The sequence below is a fragment of the Vombatus ursinus genome, unplaced genomic scaffold, assembly GCF_900497805.2.
Source record: "Vombatus ursinus unplaced genomic scaffold, bare-nosed wombat genome assembly UNPS02014832.1, whole genome shotgun sequence".
Lineage (NCBI taxonomy): Eukaryota > Metazoa > Chordata > Mammalia > Diprotodontia > Vombatidae > Vombatus > Vombatus ursinus.
The window spans coordinates 9,830,715-9,847,253 of record NW_020954610.1 but is presented as its reverse complement, the minus strand read 5'-3'; the positions used below and the strand labels follow the sequence as shown (position 1 = coordinate 9,847,253).

General features: G+C 36.3%; 1 protein-coding gene across 3 annotated transcripts in view; it reads left to right on the top strand.

The window, feature by feature from the left end:
* Window positions 1-16,539, top strand: part of LOC114025634 (vacuolar protein sorting-associated protein 13A-like) — a 282,189-nt gene that overhangs the window by 149,725 nt on the left and 115,925 nt on the right. For all 3 annotated transcript variants that reach the window (XM_027839101.1, XM_027839103.1, XM_027839102.1), the window contains exons 40-42: window positions 2,373-2,465; window positions 3,250-3,606; window positions 4,523-4,624. In XM_027839101.1, coding sequence (XP_027694902.1) covers window positions 2,373-2,465; window positions 3,250-3,606; window positions 4,523-4,624 — 552 coding nt within the window. The remainder of the gene's footprint in view (window positions 1-2,372; window positions 2,466-3,249; window positions 3,607-4,522; window positions 4,625-16,539) is intronic.

Sequence of the window (16,539 nt, the reverse complement as noted above, 5' to 3'; positions counted from 1 at the left end):
TCTGGCTTTCCAAATGGTGGAACCAGTTTATAACTCCGTCAATTCTGTCTTACTGTGCTTTTATAAAATATATATCTTTTTTTGTAACCATCCCAGTATTAACTAAAACCATGGTCTTTAATTGTTTGAGATCAGCCCTCAAAATTGTTTTGATTTGTATAACTAGTGATTTGGAATATTTTTTCATGTAGTTGCTAGCAATTCTTCTCTTGAGAACTGTTTGTTCAACATATGATTTGACTGTCTATTGGGGTATGCCTCTTGGTCTTAAACATGTATGTTCATGTTGTATATCTGTGAGAACACAGCATATATTGTTGGATTTAGTTGATTTGTTGGTTAATTTAACTGAATTATTTTTTCTCCCTTATTTTTTTTTTGTTCAGTTGTTTTCAGTTGAGTTTGACTCTTTGTGATCCCATATGGGGTTTTCTTGGCAAAGAAAACTGGAATGGTTTACCATTTCCTTCCACAGCTCATTTTACAGATGAGGAAACTGTGGCAAACATGGTGAAGTGACTTGACCAGGGTCCTCCTTACAAGAAGCCTTTGCTAGGCCTCCTTATTTTGAGTGACTTCTCCTGGAGATTTTGTCTAATTTTTACTGTCTCTGCCTCATTTGCTGTAGTAAGTATTTGAGGCCACATTGGAACTCAGGAAGATAAGTCTTCCTGACTCAAGCTCAGCACTCTGTTCACTTAGCTACCCAATTGCCCCTTTTATTATTATTGTTTGTCAAAAGGAATTACTGTTTGGGTATATGAAGAGAAAGGGCTATATGGGGAAATTAAATGTGATATAAAAACAAGTAATCAGGAAAAAAAAAGTTTGATTAAGAAAATTAATACCCCAGTCTGCTTCCCAATCATGTAGCTTTATAGCTATGAATGATAACCTGATTCTCTTTGAAGTTGTTTCTGTTTTGTTTGGTGGTGTGACTTTTTTAAAAAAATTCAGGTCAACTATCAATTTTTTTAAACTTAGTACATATAAAGTTTTTGTTGAAATCTAATTTCTATTAAAATTATTTTCAGTTTTCCCATCAGTTCTTACCAAATAGAAAATTCCCCAAGTAATTTGTGTTTTTTCATTTATTAATAAACATTGTGCTATAAAGTTCAGGGTTTGGTTTTTTTTTTGTTTGTTTTTCCCTTATCTGAGATATTCAACTGATCTAGTTTTCTGTTTTTTAGTCAATATTAAATAGTTTTGATGATTGCTTCCTTTTAATATAATTTAAAGTCTGGCTGTGCTATTATCTATCACTGGGCTTTTTTATTTGTTTTCTTTATTTATTACTTCTTTTCTTTATTTATTACTCCATTAGGTTCCTTGAGATTTAGAACTTTTGTTCCTCCAAATTAATTTTTAAAATTATTTTGTCTTGTTCTTTAAAAGCTCTCCTTAGTTTTAAAAATGATATTAAATTAAGATTCTAAATTTATTTAAATAGTTACCATTTTGTTATATTAGTGTGGCCTAACTCTAAGCAATTTTAGTGAAACTAATTCAGTTTTATTGCTGATCTCTCTAGTCTTATTGGCAACTAGGTGGCACAGTGGGTAGAGCAATAAGCCTGGAGTTAGCAAGACTTGAGCTCACATTTGAACTGAGTCACTTTGTAGCTGTGTGACTCTTGGCAAGTCACTTAACTCAATTTCCTCTGTTTCTTCATCAGTAAAATGAGCTGGAGAAGGAAATGGCAAACCACTCTACTGTCTTTGTCAAGAAAATCTCAAATGGGGTCGTGAAGAGTTGGACACAACTCAACAACAACAATAAAAAATAATTTTATTAGTAAACCATTAGTAAATAGAGGCAATTTTATCTCTTCTTTGCCTGTTTTGTGCCTTTAATTATTTCCAGAACTATGTCAAATAACAGAGAGGAATGGGGAAGTCTTTACTTTTCTCCTTTGCTTATTGGGCAAGTTTCTAATTTCTCACCATTTCAAATGATGTTAACTTTTGGTTTGAGAGAGACTTTAATCATAAGCTCTAGGCTTACGCTTTGTAGAATTTTTTTTAAAAAAATATAAATGAAGGTTGTACTTAAGGTTAAAGCCTTTGTCAAAGGCATTTTCTGTACATATTGATCATGTAGTTTGAGGTATTTCACTCAATTTAACAAACTTATTAAACATATGTGCAAGACACATGTGACATGATAGGGATATGGAGGGGAAAAATGATACAGTTATGGGGGAAAAAAACAGATTCTAGACCTCTGCATTATGCGTTATGACCTGCATTCAAATTTTTCCTCTTTTGGATGCATTTTTACAGTATTATTAAATTAATTTTGTTTCATTAAATCTTACGTTATTTAAAGGATATTGAGGGTTTTCCTGACTGATAATCTTTTTCTCTCAGGTTTTACAGCCATGTGACTTGTTTTATCAAAGTACTCAAGCAGGTACAGATCCACAGATGGTTGACATATCAGTAAAAGCCCTGACACTCAAGGTTAGTTAAAATATTGTTCAAAGACTTGATTTTAGTTTTGTTTTTTTTAAAAGTAGAATCTTTGACTACATGAAGTTCTTTTTCATCAAAAAAGTATGTAAATGCTAAAAAAAATACACATCTACATTTTGTTTTATGTACTTTTTTGGACCTTAGTATTTTTTTTTTTTTTACTTTATCAAAAGGTTGGTTCCTCTCATAATTGAATTTTGTGAAACATTTTAGAGAAATGGTAAATGTCTGTGTGCAGAATTTTTGGGTTTCTTTTTTTCCCCCCTTAATTCATGCATTTATTGAAAAAGAATATTCATTATGTATGCCTTCTGTTTATAAGGCACCAAATTTGGTGTAATGGGAGGAGGTATGGTGAAGAGGAAGGCACATTTTCTGCACTCTCAGTATAATATAGTACACTACAATATTTTTTGATAAATAATTAACTTATCTGAATTATAGTTGATGTTTATAGAACTGGGAAATCACATTGAAATATAGACTAATAATTAATTGCTTTTATGTAACACTTATGCTTTATAAGATGTTTCATATGTGCATCATTTAGTTTTAGTTTGCTCTACTGTAATTTTAGTACTTTTCAACCAATTACTTCATAATGAAGTTGGATAACAATATTACTAAAGGTAAAAATTGTATATTCTATTCCCTTCCCCCCATTAGTTAATATCGTTTTTACCTAGTATTTAGGATATGAATTCAGTACTTTTCATAATGCAGATATTGTTTTTAGAAGTACTTCTGTTCATGGTTAATTTTTTCCCCCTAGATTTCACCTATTATCATAAATACCATAATTACTATTATGTCAACATTTTATAAAACTGTCGAAGTTAAGCATCAAGAATCATTTCCCTCTCAGCCAGAATTATGGGACAAAATGGATACAAAGAAGCTGAAAATGTGGTTTCTTGAAGAGTCAAGTGATAATGAAAATGTGGCTGCTGTGACAGAGTTGGTTCCCAATGGAGAAAGGATAAAAATGACTATTGACTCAATTTTTGTGGTTCTTGAAGCTGGTGTTGGTCATAGAACAGTACCAATGCTCTTGGCTAAGTCGTATTTTTCAGGGGAAGGAAAAAACTGGAGTACACTAATCAATCTTCACTGTCATCTTGAGTTAGAAGTAAGTACTCAACAGTATTATTATCCCTTTTTCTAATATTTGCCATGAAGAATAGTATCTTAGTTTTATGTTTATTTTTGCCAGTTCATTTCATTACTTGTGATGATAATAGATACGACTTGTTAGTTCCTAGGGCAGAAAGTCTTAATGTTGCAGTTAGTGAAGACCTTTAGCAATAATTTTTAAACTAAATTTAGACTTTTATTAGTGGAAATTGTTTTGTTTAATTGAATTAATGTAACATTAATCTTGACTTAAAATTAAGAAATTCAAATTCCTGCTTAAATACACATAGAGTTAGAAGAGGATATCAGAGGTTAACATTTAAATGAATAATGTCCTTTTTTTGATACCTCTAGTAATAAGAGATGTCCCGCCTTCCAACACAGCTGATTACAGTTTTGATAGCTTCAATTATAGGAAGTTCTTTTGTGTATTGACCTAAAATATGCCTCATAACTTTTACATATTGTTTTCCCCTCTGAGGTTAAACAATAAGTATGCTACTTCTTCTATATGATATTTCAATATATTTTAAAATATTTCAACATAACTCTTACGTTTCCTTTAAATTTTCTTTTTATATTTCTCAGTTGTAATTTGGTTCAACTTATTAATCAGGTAGGTTTAGCGTTTTTATATATTTATCTATGGTTTCATATTATAGTTCTGTGTCAAAATGTTTCATTTTATTTAGCTATCAAAAAAATTCTTTTTAAAACTTTTCCTGATTCAAAATCTTTTCCAAATAATTAAAGCCAGATTTCAGATTTTTAAACTTGTTTGAAGCATACTTTAGAACTTTGCATTTTATTTAGTCTGACATGTTCAGGAAATTCAGAGCGTCATAAAGAAATCTGGAGTTATGCAGTATTAGAATATGAATGCCTGATTTTTTTCAAAAATATCACTTTAGGTGCATTACTACAATGAAATGTTTGGTGTATGGGAACCTTTACTTGAACCTTTAGAAATTGATCAAACTGAAGATTTTAGACCATGGAATCTTGGAATAAAGGTACATGTGATTTTAGATGAAAACATATTTTACTGGAAAAATTAATAATTGAATAGATCTCTTATATATAGAACAGAGATTATATAACTCTTAGGGTAACAGTGAAAGATTAATATTCTGGGCCTACCAAAGCATGCATCTTTTTGTAACTACTGAATAAATGGACTTTTTAAAAATAGGAGACTATGTTTTATACTGGCATAACTTGTAAAATGTTGCTTATCTCTGACATTCTTCAGTTTCTTTGTGGTATATAGTTCCTAGAGATTAAAGAATTTTAAAGTAGAAAGGAACCTTAGGGATATATATCTCATTGTTTTCATATAAGGAAACTGAAGCCCAGAGAGGTTAAATATTTTGTTCAGGGTCAGAGCTGGGACTTTATGTAATTTCTAGTACATTGTGATTATTCCCCATGCTGCAATTGAATCTACTGAATGCAGTTTGTATGTTTAGCTGTCTGTTAGTCATAAGATTGGGGTGTATGGGTGTTCAAGGAGGATTAGCACCTCTGGTATGAGAGCTTGCCAGACCCTTTTCAGGACCGCTTATCCACCTTTGGTGTCCACCTGGCACTCAACTCTCACCTGTGGCTCCAAAAAATCTGTAGCATGTGAAGTGCCCACACACTGGTAAACTATCTTGGCAGATGGGCCAAACCAGAGTGATAATAACTGATAGGCCACAAACCTGTCATTGAATTAGAGGGGTATTTACCTCCAGACATGTGAAGACTTCTCCCCAGTGGAATGGGTGGATAAGAACAATTTGTTCCAGTGACCATGAAGGTGGCTAAAGCTGGTACTGTGGAACACTTAGAGTTTGGTCAGATATTGAAGACATCAAGTTCTTTAGCATCCTGGGCCATCACCAGTCAACCTGACTTGTCTTGCCATTGGACTTCAATGACTCTGGAAGAAAGAGTGAAACTGACAACTTTGTGCAGCTCTGCCTCAATTCACACATGATTCAAGATATCACCCTGTGATATCGTTGTTCTTCTTTGAAAACGAAGAACTAACAACAAATCATAAGTTATGTTACCTTAGGTAAGAATTAAGTTTGACTTTCAAGCAGCACCCTTTTCTCCTTAAGCTAGGGACAGAATTAAGAGGCAATAGTAGATTGGATATGGTTTGAAAACACAAAAGGATCATAAGCAACCTCGTGTTTTTTTTTTTTTTCCTTTCTCACTGTTGAGCAAAAAATAGTTATGGGACTAAAAGATATCTCTCTTTCTTCTTGGACCAAAGACAAGGATAGGGAATATATAGTCCAAAATTATTCTTTGCTCCTAGACCTCTGTTGTTTCAATGATATTCTTACTTGCAATCTCACAGATAAACTAGCAGGCTGGTTGAAATGGAGATTGGGAATAACAAAGCTAAGAGTTTCATTGACGTTTTAAAAGAGTACTATAACTTTAAACTGGTAGACCACAAGTATGAAATTATATAGCATCCATTATCCCCTAACAGAATGTAAACTCCTTAGACAAATACTTCTTCTCCTAAGTACTAAGTGCTTTCTAACTCAATCACTTAAACATAGAAGGTGATTAATAAGTATTTGTTGGGTTGAATATAGTTAAATAAAATTAGGGAAATGGGAATGATGTAAGTTGAAGGATGCTAAGTGCATATTCTTTTTAATATTTTTGTTTGCTTACTCCAAAATATATTTTTTAAAGTTTATTTTTAAGTTGTATAGTTGTACCTTGAGAAAAAAAGAATACATTTAATTTCAATGAAAATTAGATGCTTAAAAAAAAATCTTAAAATTTTCAAAACTGTATCAGAAGAGATAGTTCCAGTCTCTGTAGTCCAATCTAGCTACTCACATTATCAACAAGTGTCATCTGACACCCTGTTCTTGTGCTGTTTTGTGATGTAGAGTTTCTTAGGAAGGTGAAAAGGCTTTGATTACTGGCATGGTAACAGATTATGTGTTTGTCATCTGAGTTCTTACCTCAGTAAGTTTAGAGAGATTATCCTCAACGTTGCTTACTAGATGATGAATCTTCAACAAAATTGTTTTGTTGTTGTTGCCATTACTATTAATGAATGCTCTTCCACTGCCATCTTCTCCATCCTAGTCTCACGTGAAGACGTGGTGCTTCTCCTTCCTGAAGCAAACACTAATAGATAAGTGAACCCTTGTTATCTTTTTTTCACGAGCAATTTGTCCCCTCTATGATATCTTCCCTCTAATTAATCTTGAATCTCTCCCTGTCTTAGTGGCTGCTTTCTTACTGCCTACAAATATGCCTCAAAATAAAACAAAAAAAAACCCACTGATTTGATCGATTAGCTTTTGCTAACTACAGTCCTGTATCTTTCCTCCATTTTATAGCTCAGCCTCTAAGAAAGCCGTATAGATTCAATGCCTATTCTTCTTTGCTTTCAGTCTTCTTAAATCACTGCTGCCTGATCTCCAATCTCATCATTTAATTAAAACTGCTTTCTCCAAAGGTAATCAAATTGCCAAATCTAATGGCCTTTTCTCAGTTTTCATTCTTCTTGACCATTGATGGCCTCAGACAAACTGACACCTGGAAAAGACCTTAATAGAGAAGGTCACCTACTGCATCCTGGGCCATTGACAGTTGTCTTGAGTTTTGTCTTGCCACTGGACTCCAATGACAAGAGGAATGAGGCTGATGACTTTGCACAGCCCTGCCTTAGTTAAATCCATTTTATGTGTTAGTGAAGAATCACCTTTGTGATGTCATTGCTCCTATTAGTGAAAAAAGACAAGCAACAACAACAGCTTTTGACACTGTCAATCACCTTCTTCTCCTTGACAGTGTCAACCTCCAGAGTTTGATTGAAAAAAAGACAAACAGAATTAGGTTGTTTGCTTGTTTATTTCGCTCCAGCAGGCAGCGTGTATGCGGAGCTGCATTCAGAATTGAGCTTGCTTTGGAGTTAGGCTGCACAGATTGTAAAGGCATAAAGCAAGAAAGCTCCCCTGACTCAGGTTGTCTGTCCTTTTATCAGCCAAGATTACAGTTTCCAATAAGCAAGGAAGTGCCCCTGACTCAGGATGTCTGTGCAAACTTAATCCAGTCTTGTGGTTGCTGTCAGAGCAAGATTTCAGGTTCACTGAGAGAGCATCGCAGAAGGTTGTTGGTATGCCAGTCCAGAAGGGCTCATGTCATCCTTTCTGATTGGCCAGTCCAGGTTTTTGGCCTTTTTCAGTTTATTAGGGGCTCAAGCGGATCTCACATCCCCTCCTTTTGGTCAAAGGGTGCCAAAGGCACCACCTGTAGACCAAAGGAAAGTATGGGGCAAAAACCTTACTCTTCCTCAGAGAGTGGGAAGGGCAGTTCTAGCTGCCCTTCCTTATTGACCAGGGGATCACCCTACTTCCACAACCTTCTGTGTCTGAGGTGGGTCTTGCAGATCAAGAGGGAACAACCATGAACTGCACTACTTTACTCACCAAGGTAGTGGAGCATTTGTGGGCCAAAGCCAACCCCATTTGGGCTTCAAGGAAGATAAAAGTGAGGACAATAAGTACCCCAGTGGCAGAAAGAAGGAGGGATCTGATTAAACCACCCACCCTTGGGGAAAGAGAGCTGAACATGTCATACCACTGCGTCCCTGCGACGTGCTCCCTCAGCTGAGTGGCATGTATGTGGAAAGAATCTGTGCTGTCCAGATTTATTGAGGGAACATACCCAGGGATGATGGTAGGCTGAGAAAGAACGAGAGGGATCTGGGGACCTGATTGATGGGAATAGATTTTCCTAGCCCAGAATTGGTGCTCTTGGTCCCTTTGGAGGAGGTATTGTGTAGGAGCAAAGACTGAAAAAGGAACATACTCATTGAAGGATTCAGATGGGGTAATTAGGTGCTCAAATAGATGAGCAGCCATCGCAGTGCAATCAAAAGCAAATAAAGAAGGAGACCAGAAGGGAGCCCGAGGTAGAGGAAAGGAGGGGCGTAGTGAAAGAAAATCATACAGCTAAAGCAAACCAAAACCAAAGCTATGGCAGCCAAGAGATATGGGCATATGACATGTAAGGATTTGGAAAGGGGGGCTCAAGTGAGGAGGGAGCCCTTCTCCTTGCAGGCCTGGTCTGGATTCTTGGGAGAGCTGTCTGCCCCAGTTGAAGTCTTTTTTGGGCGCTTACAAAGCCAAAGGGCAAGGCCTCCAATCTTCAGATGATCCAGGTATGGTATGACCTACCCACAAGTTTGGCAGCTGTGGGAGTAGTCAGAAGGCCCTTAGAATACATACGAGTTGACAATTGAGAGAAAATTCCTTTATCAGTCTTTGAATCCGAGTTTCTGGTCAGCATAACATAGGTCCTTGGTTAAAGGCACATAGAAATGGTCCAGTTTCCCAGCCACACAGGGCTAGGTTCCAACAATGCAATATGTTATTCTTACAGTTCCATAATTACATTAAATCAGGTACAGATCAGACTACAAAGGGCTCACAATGGACTAGTCTTAAGGAGGGAGATTTACATGTTACCAAGGTAACCAAGAAAACTTAAATATAAACCATGAAAAGCAACACATCTTTATTACCAGAGTTAACTACCATTAAGTCTCCTTGTATTCCAGTAACCCATTCTCAATGTCCATTTAATCAGCACTTTTTGAGTCCCAGATGTCTCATGAAGTTATCTGGTCCCTAGATATCTTTTCTTGGATAATAGGCTTTATTCTCAGGACTGCTATGAAGGAGGTTTTACTTTTCTGCTTCTAAATCTAGAGATTCTTAAATAAATCTGATTACTATAATTTAGTACAATCACTTAAATTTCATTCTCCAGTTTTGAAACTTCAGAAAATTTCAGTTTATATACTATTTGCTGTTTCTATCATTACCTAAATCTAATAGCAGGTATAAGCATCTTTTTTTTTTTTTAAATTGAGGGGCCAACCATAAAATAAGCTCTTCTGTCTTTTAAAATTATCAGCCACATACTTTAATGATGAGAAAATAATTTCACTTTCTTTAACCATTATCCATACAATTTATGTGTAAAATCCAATTTTGAGAACTTATTACCAAAACATGCTCAAAGCCTGAATTCTGTGATAAGTTTTGGAAGGCAATCATAAACATCTGTGTGTAGTTCTTAGAGAAAACAGTCTAATTCTGTTAGTTTTCTCAAAATTTATTACTCCATTTAATTAAAAAACTGTCACATTACATCTTGGTCTTATTATTTTGTTTAATCATTTTCCTCTTAGAAGAATATCATCCCTATATTATTATTTGACCACAACTATAAGTTAAAATTGTAAGATATTCATACTTGCATTCTATTATAGTAACTCAGAGCTGTTCCATTATCAGTCTGTTATTTAATAGATTTGTCATCATACTTACAAAACTTCTTGATTATAGAAACTTGCTATAAAAGGAAAAAGAGGGAAATAGTTATGACAATGTCATATATCATAACAGAGGAGAAAAACTTCTTAGGCTTTGTTTGATTCCAGGCATAAATCATGTCTGACAATCAATCTTGTGGTGACAGGGTGTGAAAAGCAAGGCTCAGGTTTAACTGGGTGGGAATTTTCCTTTTCAGAAAGGAATAACACAATGGGGAAATAGAGTCAGCCCATCCCATGGTAGTTGCCAAAACTTTTCCCAGGTACAGACATTCACCTTTAGCAGTTACCACACTGCAGCACGTGCTATTTTCTACTATAGGCTTCATGACATTTCAGACAACTATTCCTGTAATCAAAACTCAAAACAAGAGTAAATTACAGTCCCAAGAACTTTTACCTTAAAAAACTTAATTTCACTAACCACAACTTAGGGCTTGAATATCGTTCCTGATGTTTCCCTAATAGTTAACATTTTGTTTATCCTTTACTTATAAATGAAAACTGCCCATATTCTGGGGCTCGATACATTCAGCAAATACTTGATTGTTTAATATGTTGAAGCTACATATTTAAACCATCGTATACACTTCCATAATGGCCAAGATTTTCAAATGAAAATTTGCTATTTTAGTAAATATTATCATAATTACTATTATCTATTTATAATTAAATATACCTCATTAAATATCTAAGTTTTCAGTTGTCTAATTTTTATCACATCTTTTTAAAATTCCAATTCATATCTAACAAAATCCAGATTGAAAATTGCTTTGTCTAATATCATTTGTGTTTTACAATGCTCTCTCAAATTTTACAATATAAGAAAATTTTTAGAAATACAATAACATAAACGGTAAACTTCAGATGACATCAGTTGCATTTCCTAATTATCACATATAGAAATCATTGGTCTTATTACCTTTGGTGTTTTAAAACCACTTTAAAGTTATCAGGTATGGAACAATTACATTAAACTAGAGAAATAATAATTTTGTGGTGCTTAGCATATGCTAGTCACTGTGTTAGGCACTTTACAATCATGTCATTTTGCTCTTACAACAACAGCCATTCTTATTTTTCTCCTTACAAATCAGGAAACTGGGGCAAACAGAGGTAAAATAACTTGCTATAAATTATATAGCTAATACATTTCTGCAACTATAACAGAAACAGAGAAGGGGCGGTTTGCCAAGGGCATAGTGCCTGGCTTACCAAGGTGCCTGGCTCTCCCACCTCGTACTGCCACACTAGGCACTGCCAGGGGCATCCAGACTCCGCTCCCAGGCAGCAGCTGGGCAGGATGTGCCAAAGGCAGGACTTGCCCTGGAGGCACTGACTGGGCTTTGGTGAGGCAGAGCACACTGCGGTGGCTGGTGCCTGGTGCCTGGACCTTCCTGTTGGTGGTAGCTCCCGGTAGTAGAGCGCAGGGAATGCTGGCCATCCTGACCCCACTGTCCCCAAGCTGCAAGTTCCTGGGGTTGGGGAGCCGCCAGGGCAGGGTGTGTGGGGCCCTGCTGTTGCTGCTGCCTGCTCCCCCTTCCACCAGGTGGGGCAGACCATAATTCAGGTTTCCATATAATTCCTCAGCATTCTCTTCTTAATCTGATGTGAAATGGAGAAGTTAATAGAGGGACATGCGCTGTAATGGTCTTATTAGCAATCCTTACAAGTAAGATAGACCCATGACTCTGAGGGAGGAGAATGAGTCATGCTGAGTGAGGAGATCCTCTCAATACTGGGGTGCTTCCCCTTTTTTTTTTTTTTAACCTATGTTAGACTTTATTTAAAGGGGACCATATTTTCCTTTCCTTATGTTGCAGAAGAGGACTTGGGGACAAAATAGGAAGTTAGGGAAGGGTTAACAAGAGGTTGCTATTTACCAATTATTTTTTTAGGCTAGGTTTTGGATTTCTGCTGACTAGCTTACCCTCACTGCCCTAGAGCAATGAAACTATTAATCTATTAAACTAGTAATATTAAGCTATTAATACTTTTAAAAACTTGTTTTTAAGATTTAATCCTTAATTTTTCCTTAAAATAACTTCTACAGAGTGGTACCTCAGTACTTACTAAGATGTTTCAGAAGGGGGTGAGTTCCTGGAATTACCCCCGAAGTCTGAAAAGTTTTCTCTTGCAATATTAAAATGACTGATTTCCAAACTCCTTAATTATTAATCTTAAAATCTTCAGAATCTGATAAGATATTTTTAGTGGTTGTACGGCTTTGATTAGCTAACTTTATTTCTGTAGTTCCTACCTGGCCAGTGTTGGTGCCACCAAAACAAGAAAAAGAAGAAGTCTTACCAACTTTTCCTCTTTTCTAATCTCCCGTCTCTGACTCAGGATGTCTGTTATTTTGTCAGCCAAGATTACATTTTCCAGTAAGCAATGAAGTGCCCCTGACTTAGGATGTCTGTGCAAACTTAATCCAGTCTTGTGGTTGCTAACAGAGCAGGAGGATTTCAGGTTCACTGAGAGAGTAACACAAAGGGTTGTTGATATTTCAGTCCAGAAGGGCTCAAATCACCCTCTCTGATCAGTCAGTCCAGGTTTTCTGGCTTTCTTCAGTTGATGAGAGGCTTAAGTAGGTCTCACAACAGTCTCTTCTATTTAGGTTTTTATGACACTATTCTCTGCTGATTCTCTTCCTTCCTGTATGACCACTCCTCAGTCTCCTTTTATGGATCTTCTTCTAGGCCCTGTCCGCTAATTGTCAGTGTCCCTCAAAGCTTTGTCCTGGGCCCTCTTCTCTTCTCCCTCTATATTATTTCACTTGATTAGCTCTCATGGTTTCAATTATCTTCTCTGTAGTAATGATTATTAATTCTACTTATCCAGCCCTAACCTCTCCGCTGACCCCTAGACTCATATCTCCAACTTTTCAGACATCTTAAACTGGATATCCCCTAGAAATCTAACGTGTCCAAAACAGAACTAATTATATTTCTCTCAAAACCCTCCCCTCTTCCAACATCCCTGTTGCTGTTGAGAGCATCAATATCCTCTCAGTCACCTAGGCTCACAACCTAGGTATCGTCTTTGACTCCACAATCTATTTCCTTCCCTCATACCCCGTGTCTAATCTCTTAGCAAGTCCCTTCATAACATTTTTCATACATATACCTTCTTTCCTTTGACACTGCTACCACCCTGCTGCAGTCCCTCCTCACCTGACTCCTGGGCTATTACAATAGTTTGTTGGTTGGTCTGCCTGCCTGAAGTTTTTCCTCACTCCAGGTTCCTCCACTCTATTGCCAAAGTGATTTTCCTAAAGCATGTTTGACCGTGTCACCCCATTCAGTCAACTCCAATCATTTTCTCTTACCTCCAGGATCAAATGTAGAATCTTCTTTTTAGCTTTTAAAGACCTTCATAGCCTGGCCCCTTCCAACTTTTCCATTATTGTCAGTCCCTACTCTCCTCTATGAACTCTTTGATCTAGTGACACTGGCTTTGTACTTTTCTCACACTAGACATTCCATCTTCTGACTTAGTGCATTTTTATTGGCTGCCCCTTATATCTGGAATTCTTGTTCTCCTCATCATTGTGTCTTGGCCTCCTTCAATTTTCAGCTAAAATCCTGCTTGCTGTAAGAAGCATACCTGGTCTTTCTTAATGCTAGTTGTCTTCTCTATGCTCATCATCTGCAGTTTATCTTTTATATATCTTTGTACACAGTTGTTCTCCACCAACTTGTCTCCCTCATTAGATTGTGAGCTTTTGAGAGCAGGAAGTACCGTCTCTCCCAATTTTTGTATGAAGAGGACTCAGTACAGTGCCTGACACATAGTAGGCTTTTCCTGTTGACTTGATGCATTACTAAGATATAATCTGTACCAGTTGATGGACTATCCATACTGATGGAAATCATGACTGTGTCAAAAATCTGAAGTAAGCTATGTACTGACAACTCAGAAGCTGTGGCAGTGGCAGAAATAATACACCACCTTCTTATATTTAGTTTAGTACATCACAATTATCAACGCAATTTCACCTTCATTATTTTATTTTATCTTCTAAAAATCCTTTGTAGTAGTCAGCAGATTTACTGCTACACTCATTTTAATAATGAAGAAACTGAGGCTCAGGGTTAAGTGATTTCTTTTTTTCCCCCCTTTTTAATTTATTTATTTTTAGTTTTCAACATTCACTTCCACAAGATTTTGAGTTCTAAATTTTCACCCCATCTCGCCCCTCCCCCACCCCAAGATGGCATGCATTCTGAATACCCCTTCCCCTAGTTTGCCCTCCCTTCTGTCTCCCCCGCTTCTCTTATCCCCTTCCCCTTCTGTTTTCCTGTAGGGCAGGATAGATTTCTGTACCCCATTTCCTATATTTCTTATTTCCCAGTTGCATGTGAAAACATTTTTTTAAAACATGTGTTTTTAAAACTTTGGGTTCCAAATTTTCTCCCTTCCTCCCTCCCCACCCACTCTCATTGAAGAGGCAAGCAACTCAATACAGTATACATGTGCAGTTATGCAAAACACTTCCATAGTAGGCATGTTGTGAAAAACTAACTATATTTTCCTTCATGCTATCCCGCCCCCCATTTATTCTATTCTTTCTTTTGACCCTGTCCTTCCTCAGAAGTGTTTGCTTCTGATTACCCCTCCCCCAATCTGCCCTTCCCTCTATCATTCCTCCCTCTCTTATCCTCTTCCCCCCCTTTTCTCCTGTAGGGTAAGATAGATTTCCATACCCAATTGAGTGTGTATGTTATTCCCTCCTTAGGTCAAATCCTATGAGAATAAGATTCACTCATTCCCTCTCACCTTCCCCTGTTTCCCCTCCACTGTAAGAGCCTTTTCTTTTCTGTTTTTTTGTGAGATAATTTACCCCATTCTACCTCTCCCTTTCTCCTTCTCCCCGTATAATCCTCTCTCACCACTTAATTTTGTTCTCTAGATATCACCCCTTCATCTTCAACCCACCCTGTGCCCTCTGTCTGTGTATCTATCTATCTATCTATCTATCTATCTATACATATATACATATTTTTTCCCTCCAACTACCCTAATACTGACAAAGGTCTCATGAGTTACAAATATCATCTTTCCATGCAGGAATGTAAACAGTTCAACCTAAATAAGTCTCTTATGATTTCTCTTTCCTGTTTACCTCTTCATGTTCCACTTGAGTCTTGTATTGGAAAGTCAAATTTTCTATTCAGCTCTGGTCTTTTCATCAAGAATGCTTGAAAGTGCTCTATTTCACTGAGTGACCATTTTTTACCCTGAAGGATTATACTCAGTTTTGCTGGATAGGTGATTCTTGTTTGTAATCCTGTCTCCTTTGTCCTCCAGAATATTATATTCCATGCCCTGTGGTCCCTTAATGTAGAAGCTGCTAAATCTTGCATTATCCTGATTGTGTTTCCACCATACTTGAATTTTCTTTCTGGCTGCTTGCAATATTTTCTCCTTGACCTGGGAACTCTGGAATTTGGCTACAGTATTCCTAGGAGTTTTCCTTTGGGGATCTCTTTCAGGAGGAGATCAGTGGATTCTTTCAATTTCTATTTTGCCCTGTGGTTCTAAAATATCAGGGCAGTTTTCCTTGATAATTTCTTGAAAGATGATGCCTAGGCTCTTTTTTTGATCATGGCTTTCAGATAGTCCAATGATTTTTAAGTTATCTCTCCTGGACCTATTTTCCAGGTCAGTTGTTTTTCCAATGAGATATTTCACATTGTTTTCTATTTTTCATTCTTCAGGTTTTGTTTTACAGTATCTTGATTTCTCATAAAGTCACTAGCTTCCTATGTCTCTATTCTAATTTTTAAAGAAGTATTTTCTTCAGTAATCTTTTGGACTTCCTTTTCCATTTGGCTAATTTTGCTTTTTAGGGCATTCTTCTCCTCATTGGCTTTTTGGATCTCTTTTGTCATTTGGGTTAAGCTATTTTTTAAGGTGTTATTTTCTTAAGTTTTTTTGGGGGTCTCCTTTAGCAAGCTGTTGACTTGTTTTTCGTGATTTTCTTGCATCACTCTCATTTCTTTTCCCAATTTTTCCTCTACTTCTCTTACTTGCTTCTCAAAATCCTTTTTGAGCTCTTCCAAGGCTTGGGACTGATTCATATTTTTCTGGGAGGCTTTGGATGTAGGAGCTTTGACTTTGTATTTATTTATATGGTTGTAATACCATTCTTCATAGTTTACTGCCATGTGTACATTACTGGAGTAAAGTTCATTGAAACATTCTGAAATTATGCTGAGAAAGATCCATCCCTCTAAACCAGTTAGTTTTCTACTATAAATTTTGAGAAAAGGATGTATATATTTCAGCTGGGAAGAAGAGACCCTGCCTTGGACTATTAACGTAATGAATGTAAAATCCAATAAAATTCTCGGGATAGGTTTTGGTTTACTTGAATAACTGATGATGAAATTTTTAAAAAATTAAGTGCTGCATTTAAATTAGAGTAGTTGTGTTAAATGTCTTCATGCTACAGTCTAATTCAAGTTAGATGTGAAAATAAGGTTCCTCCAAAATAACCATTTTCCTACAAATTGTGTCACTAGAAAATCAGATAGAATTCCAACTAAGGTTTGA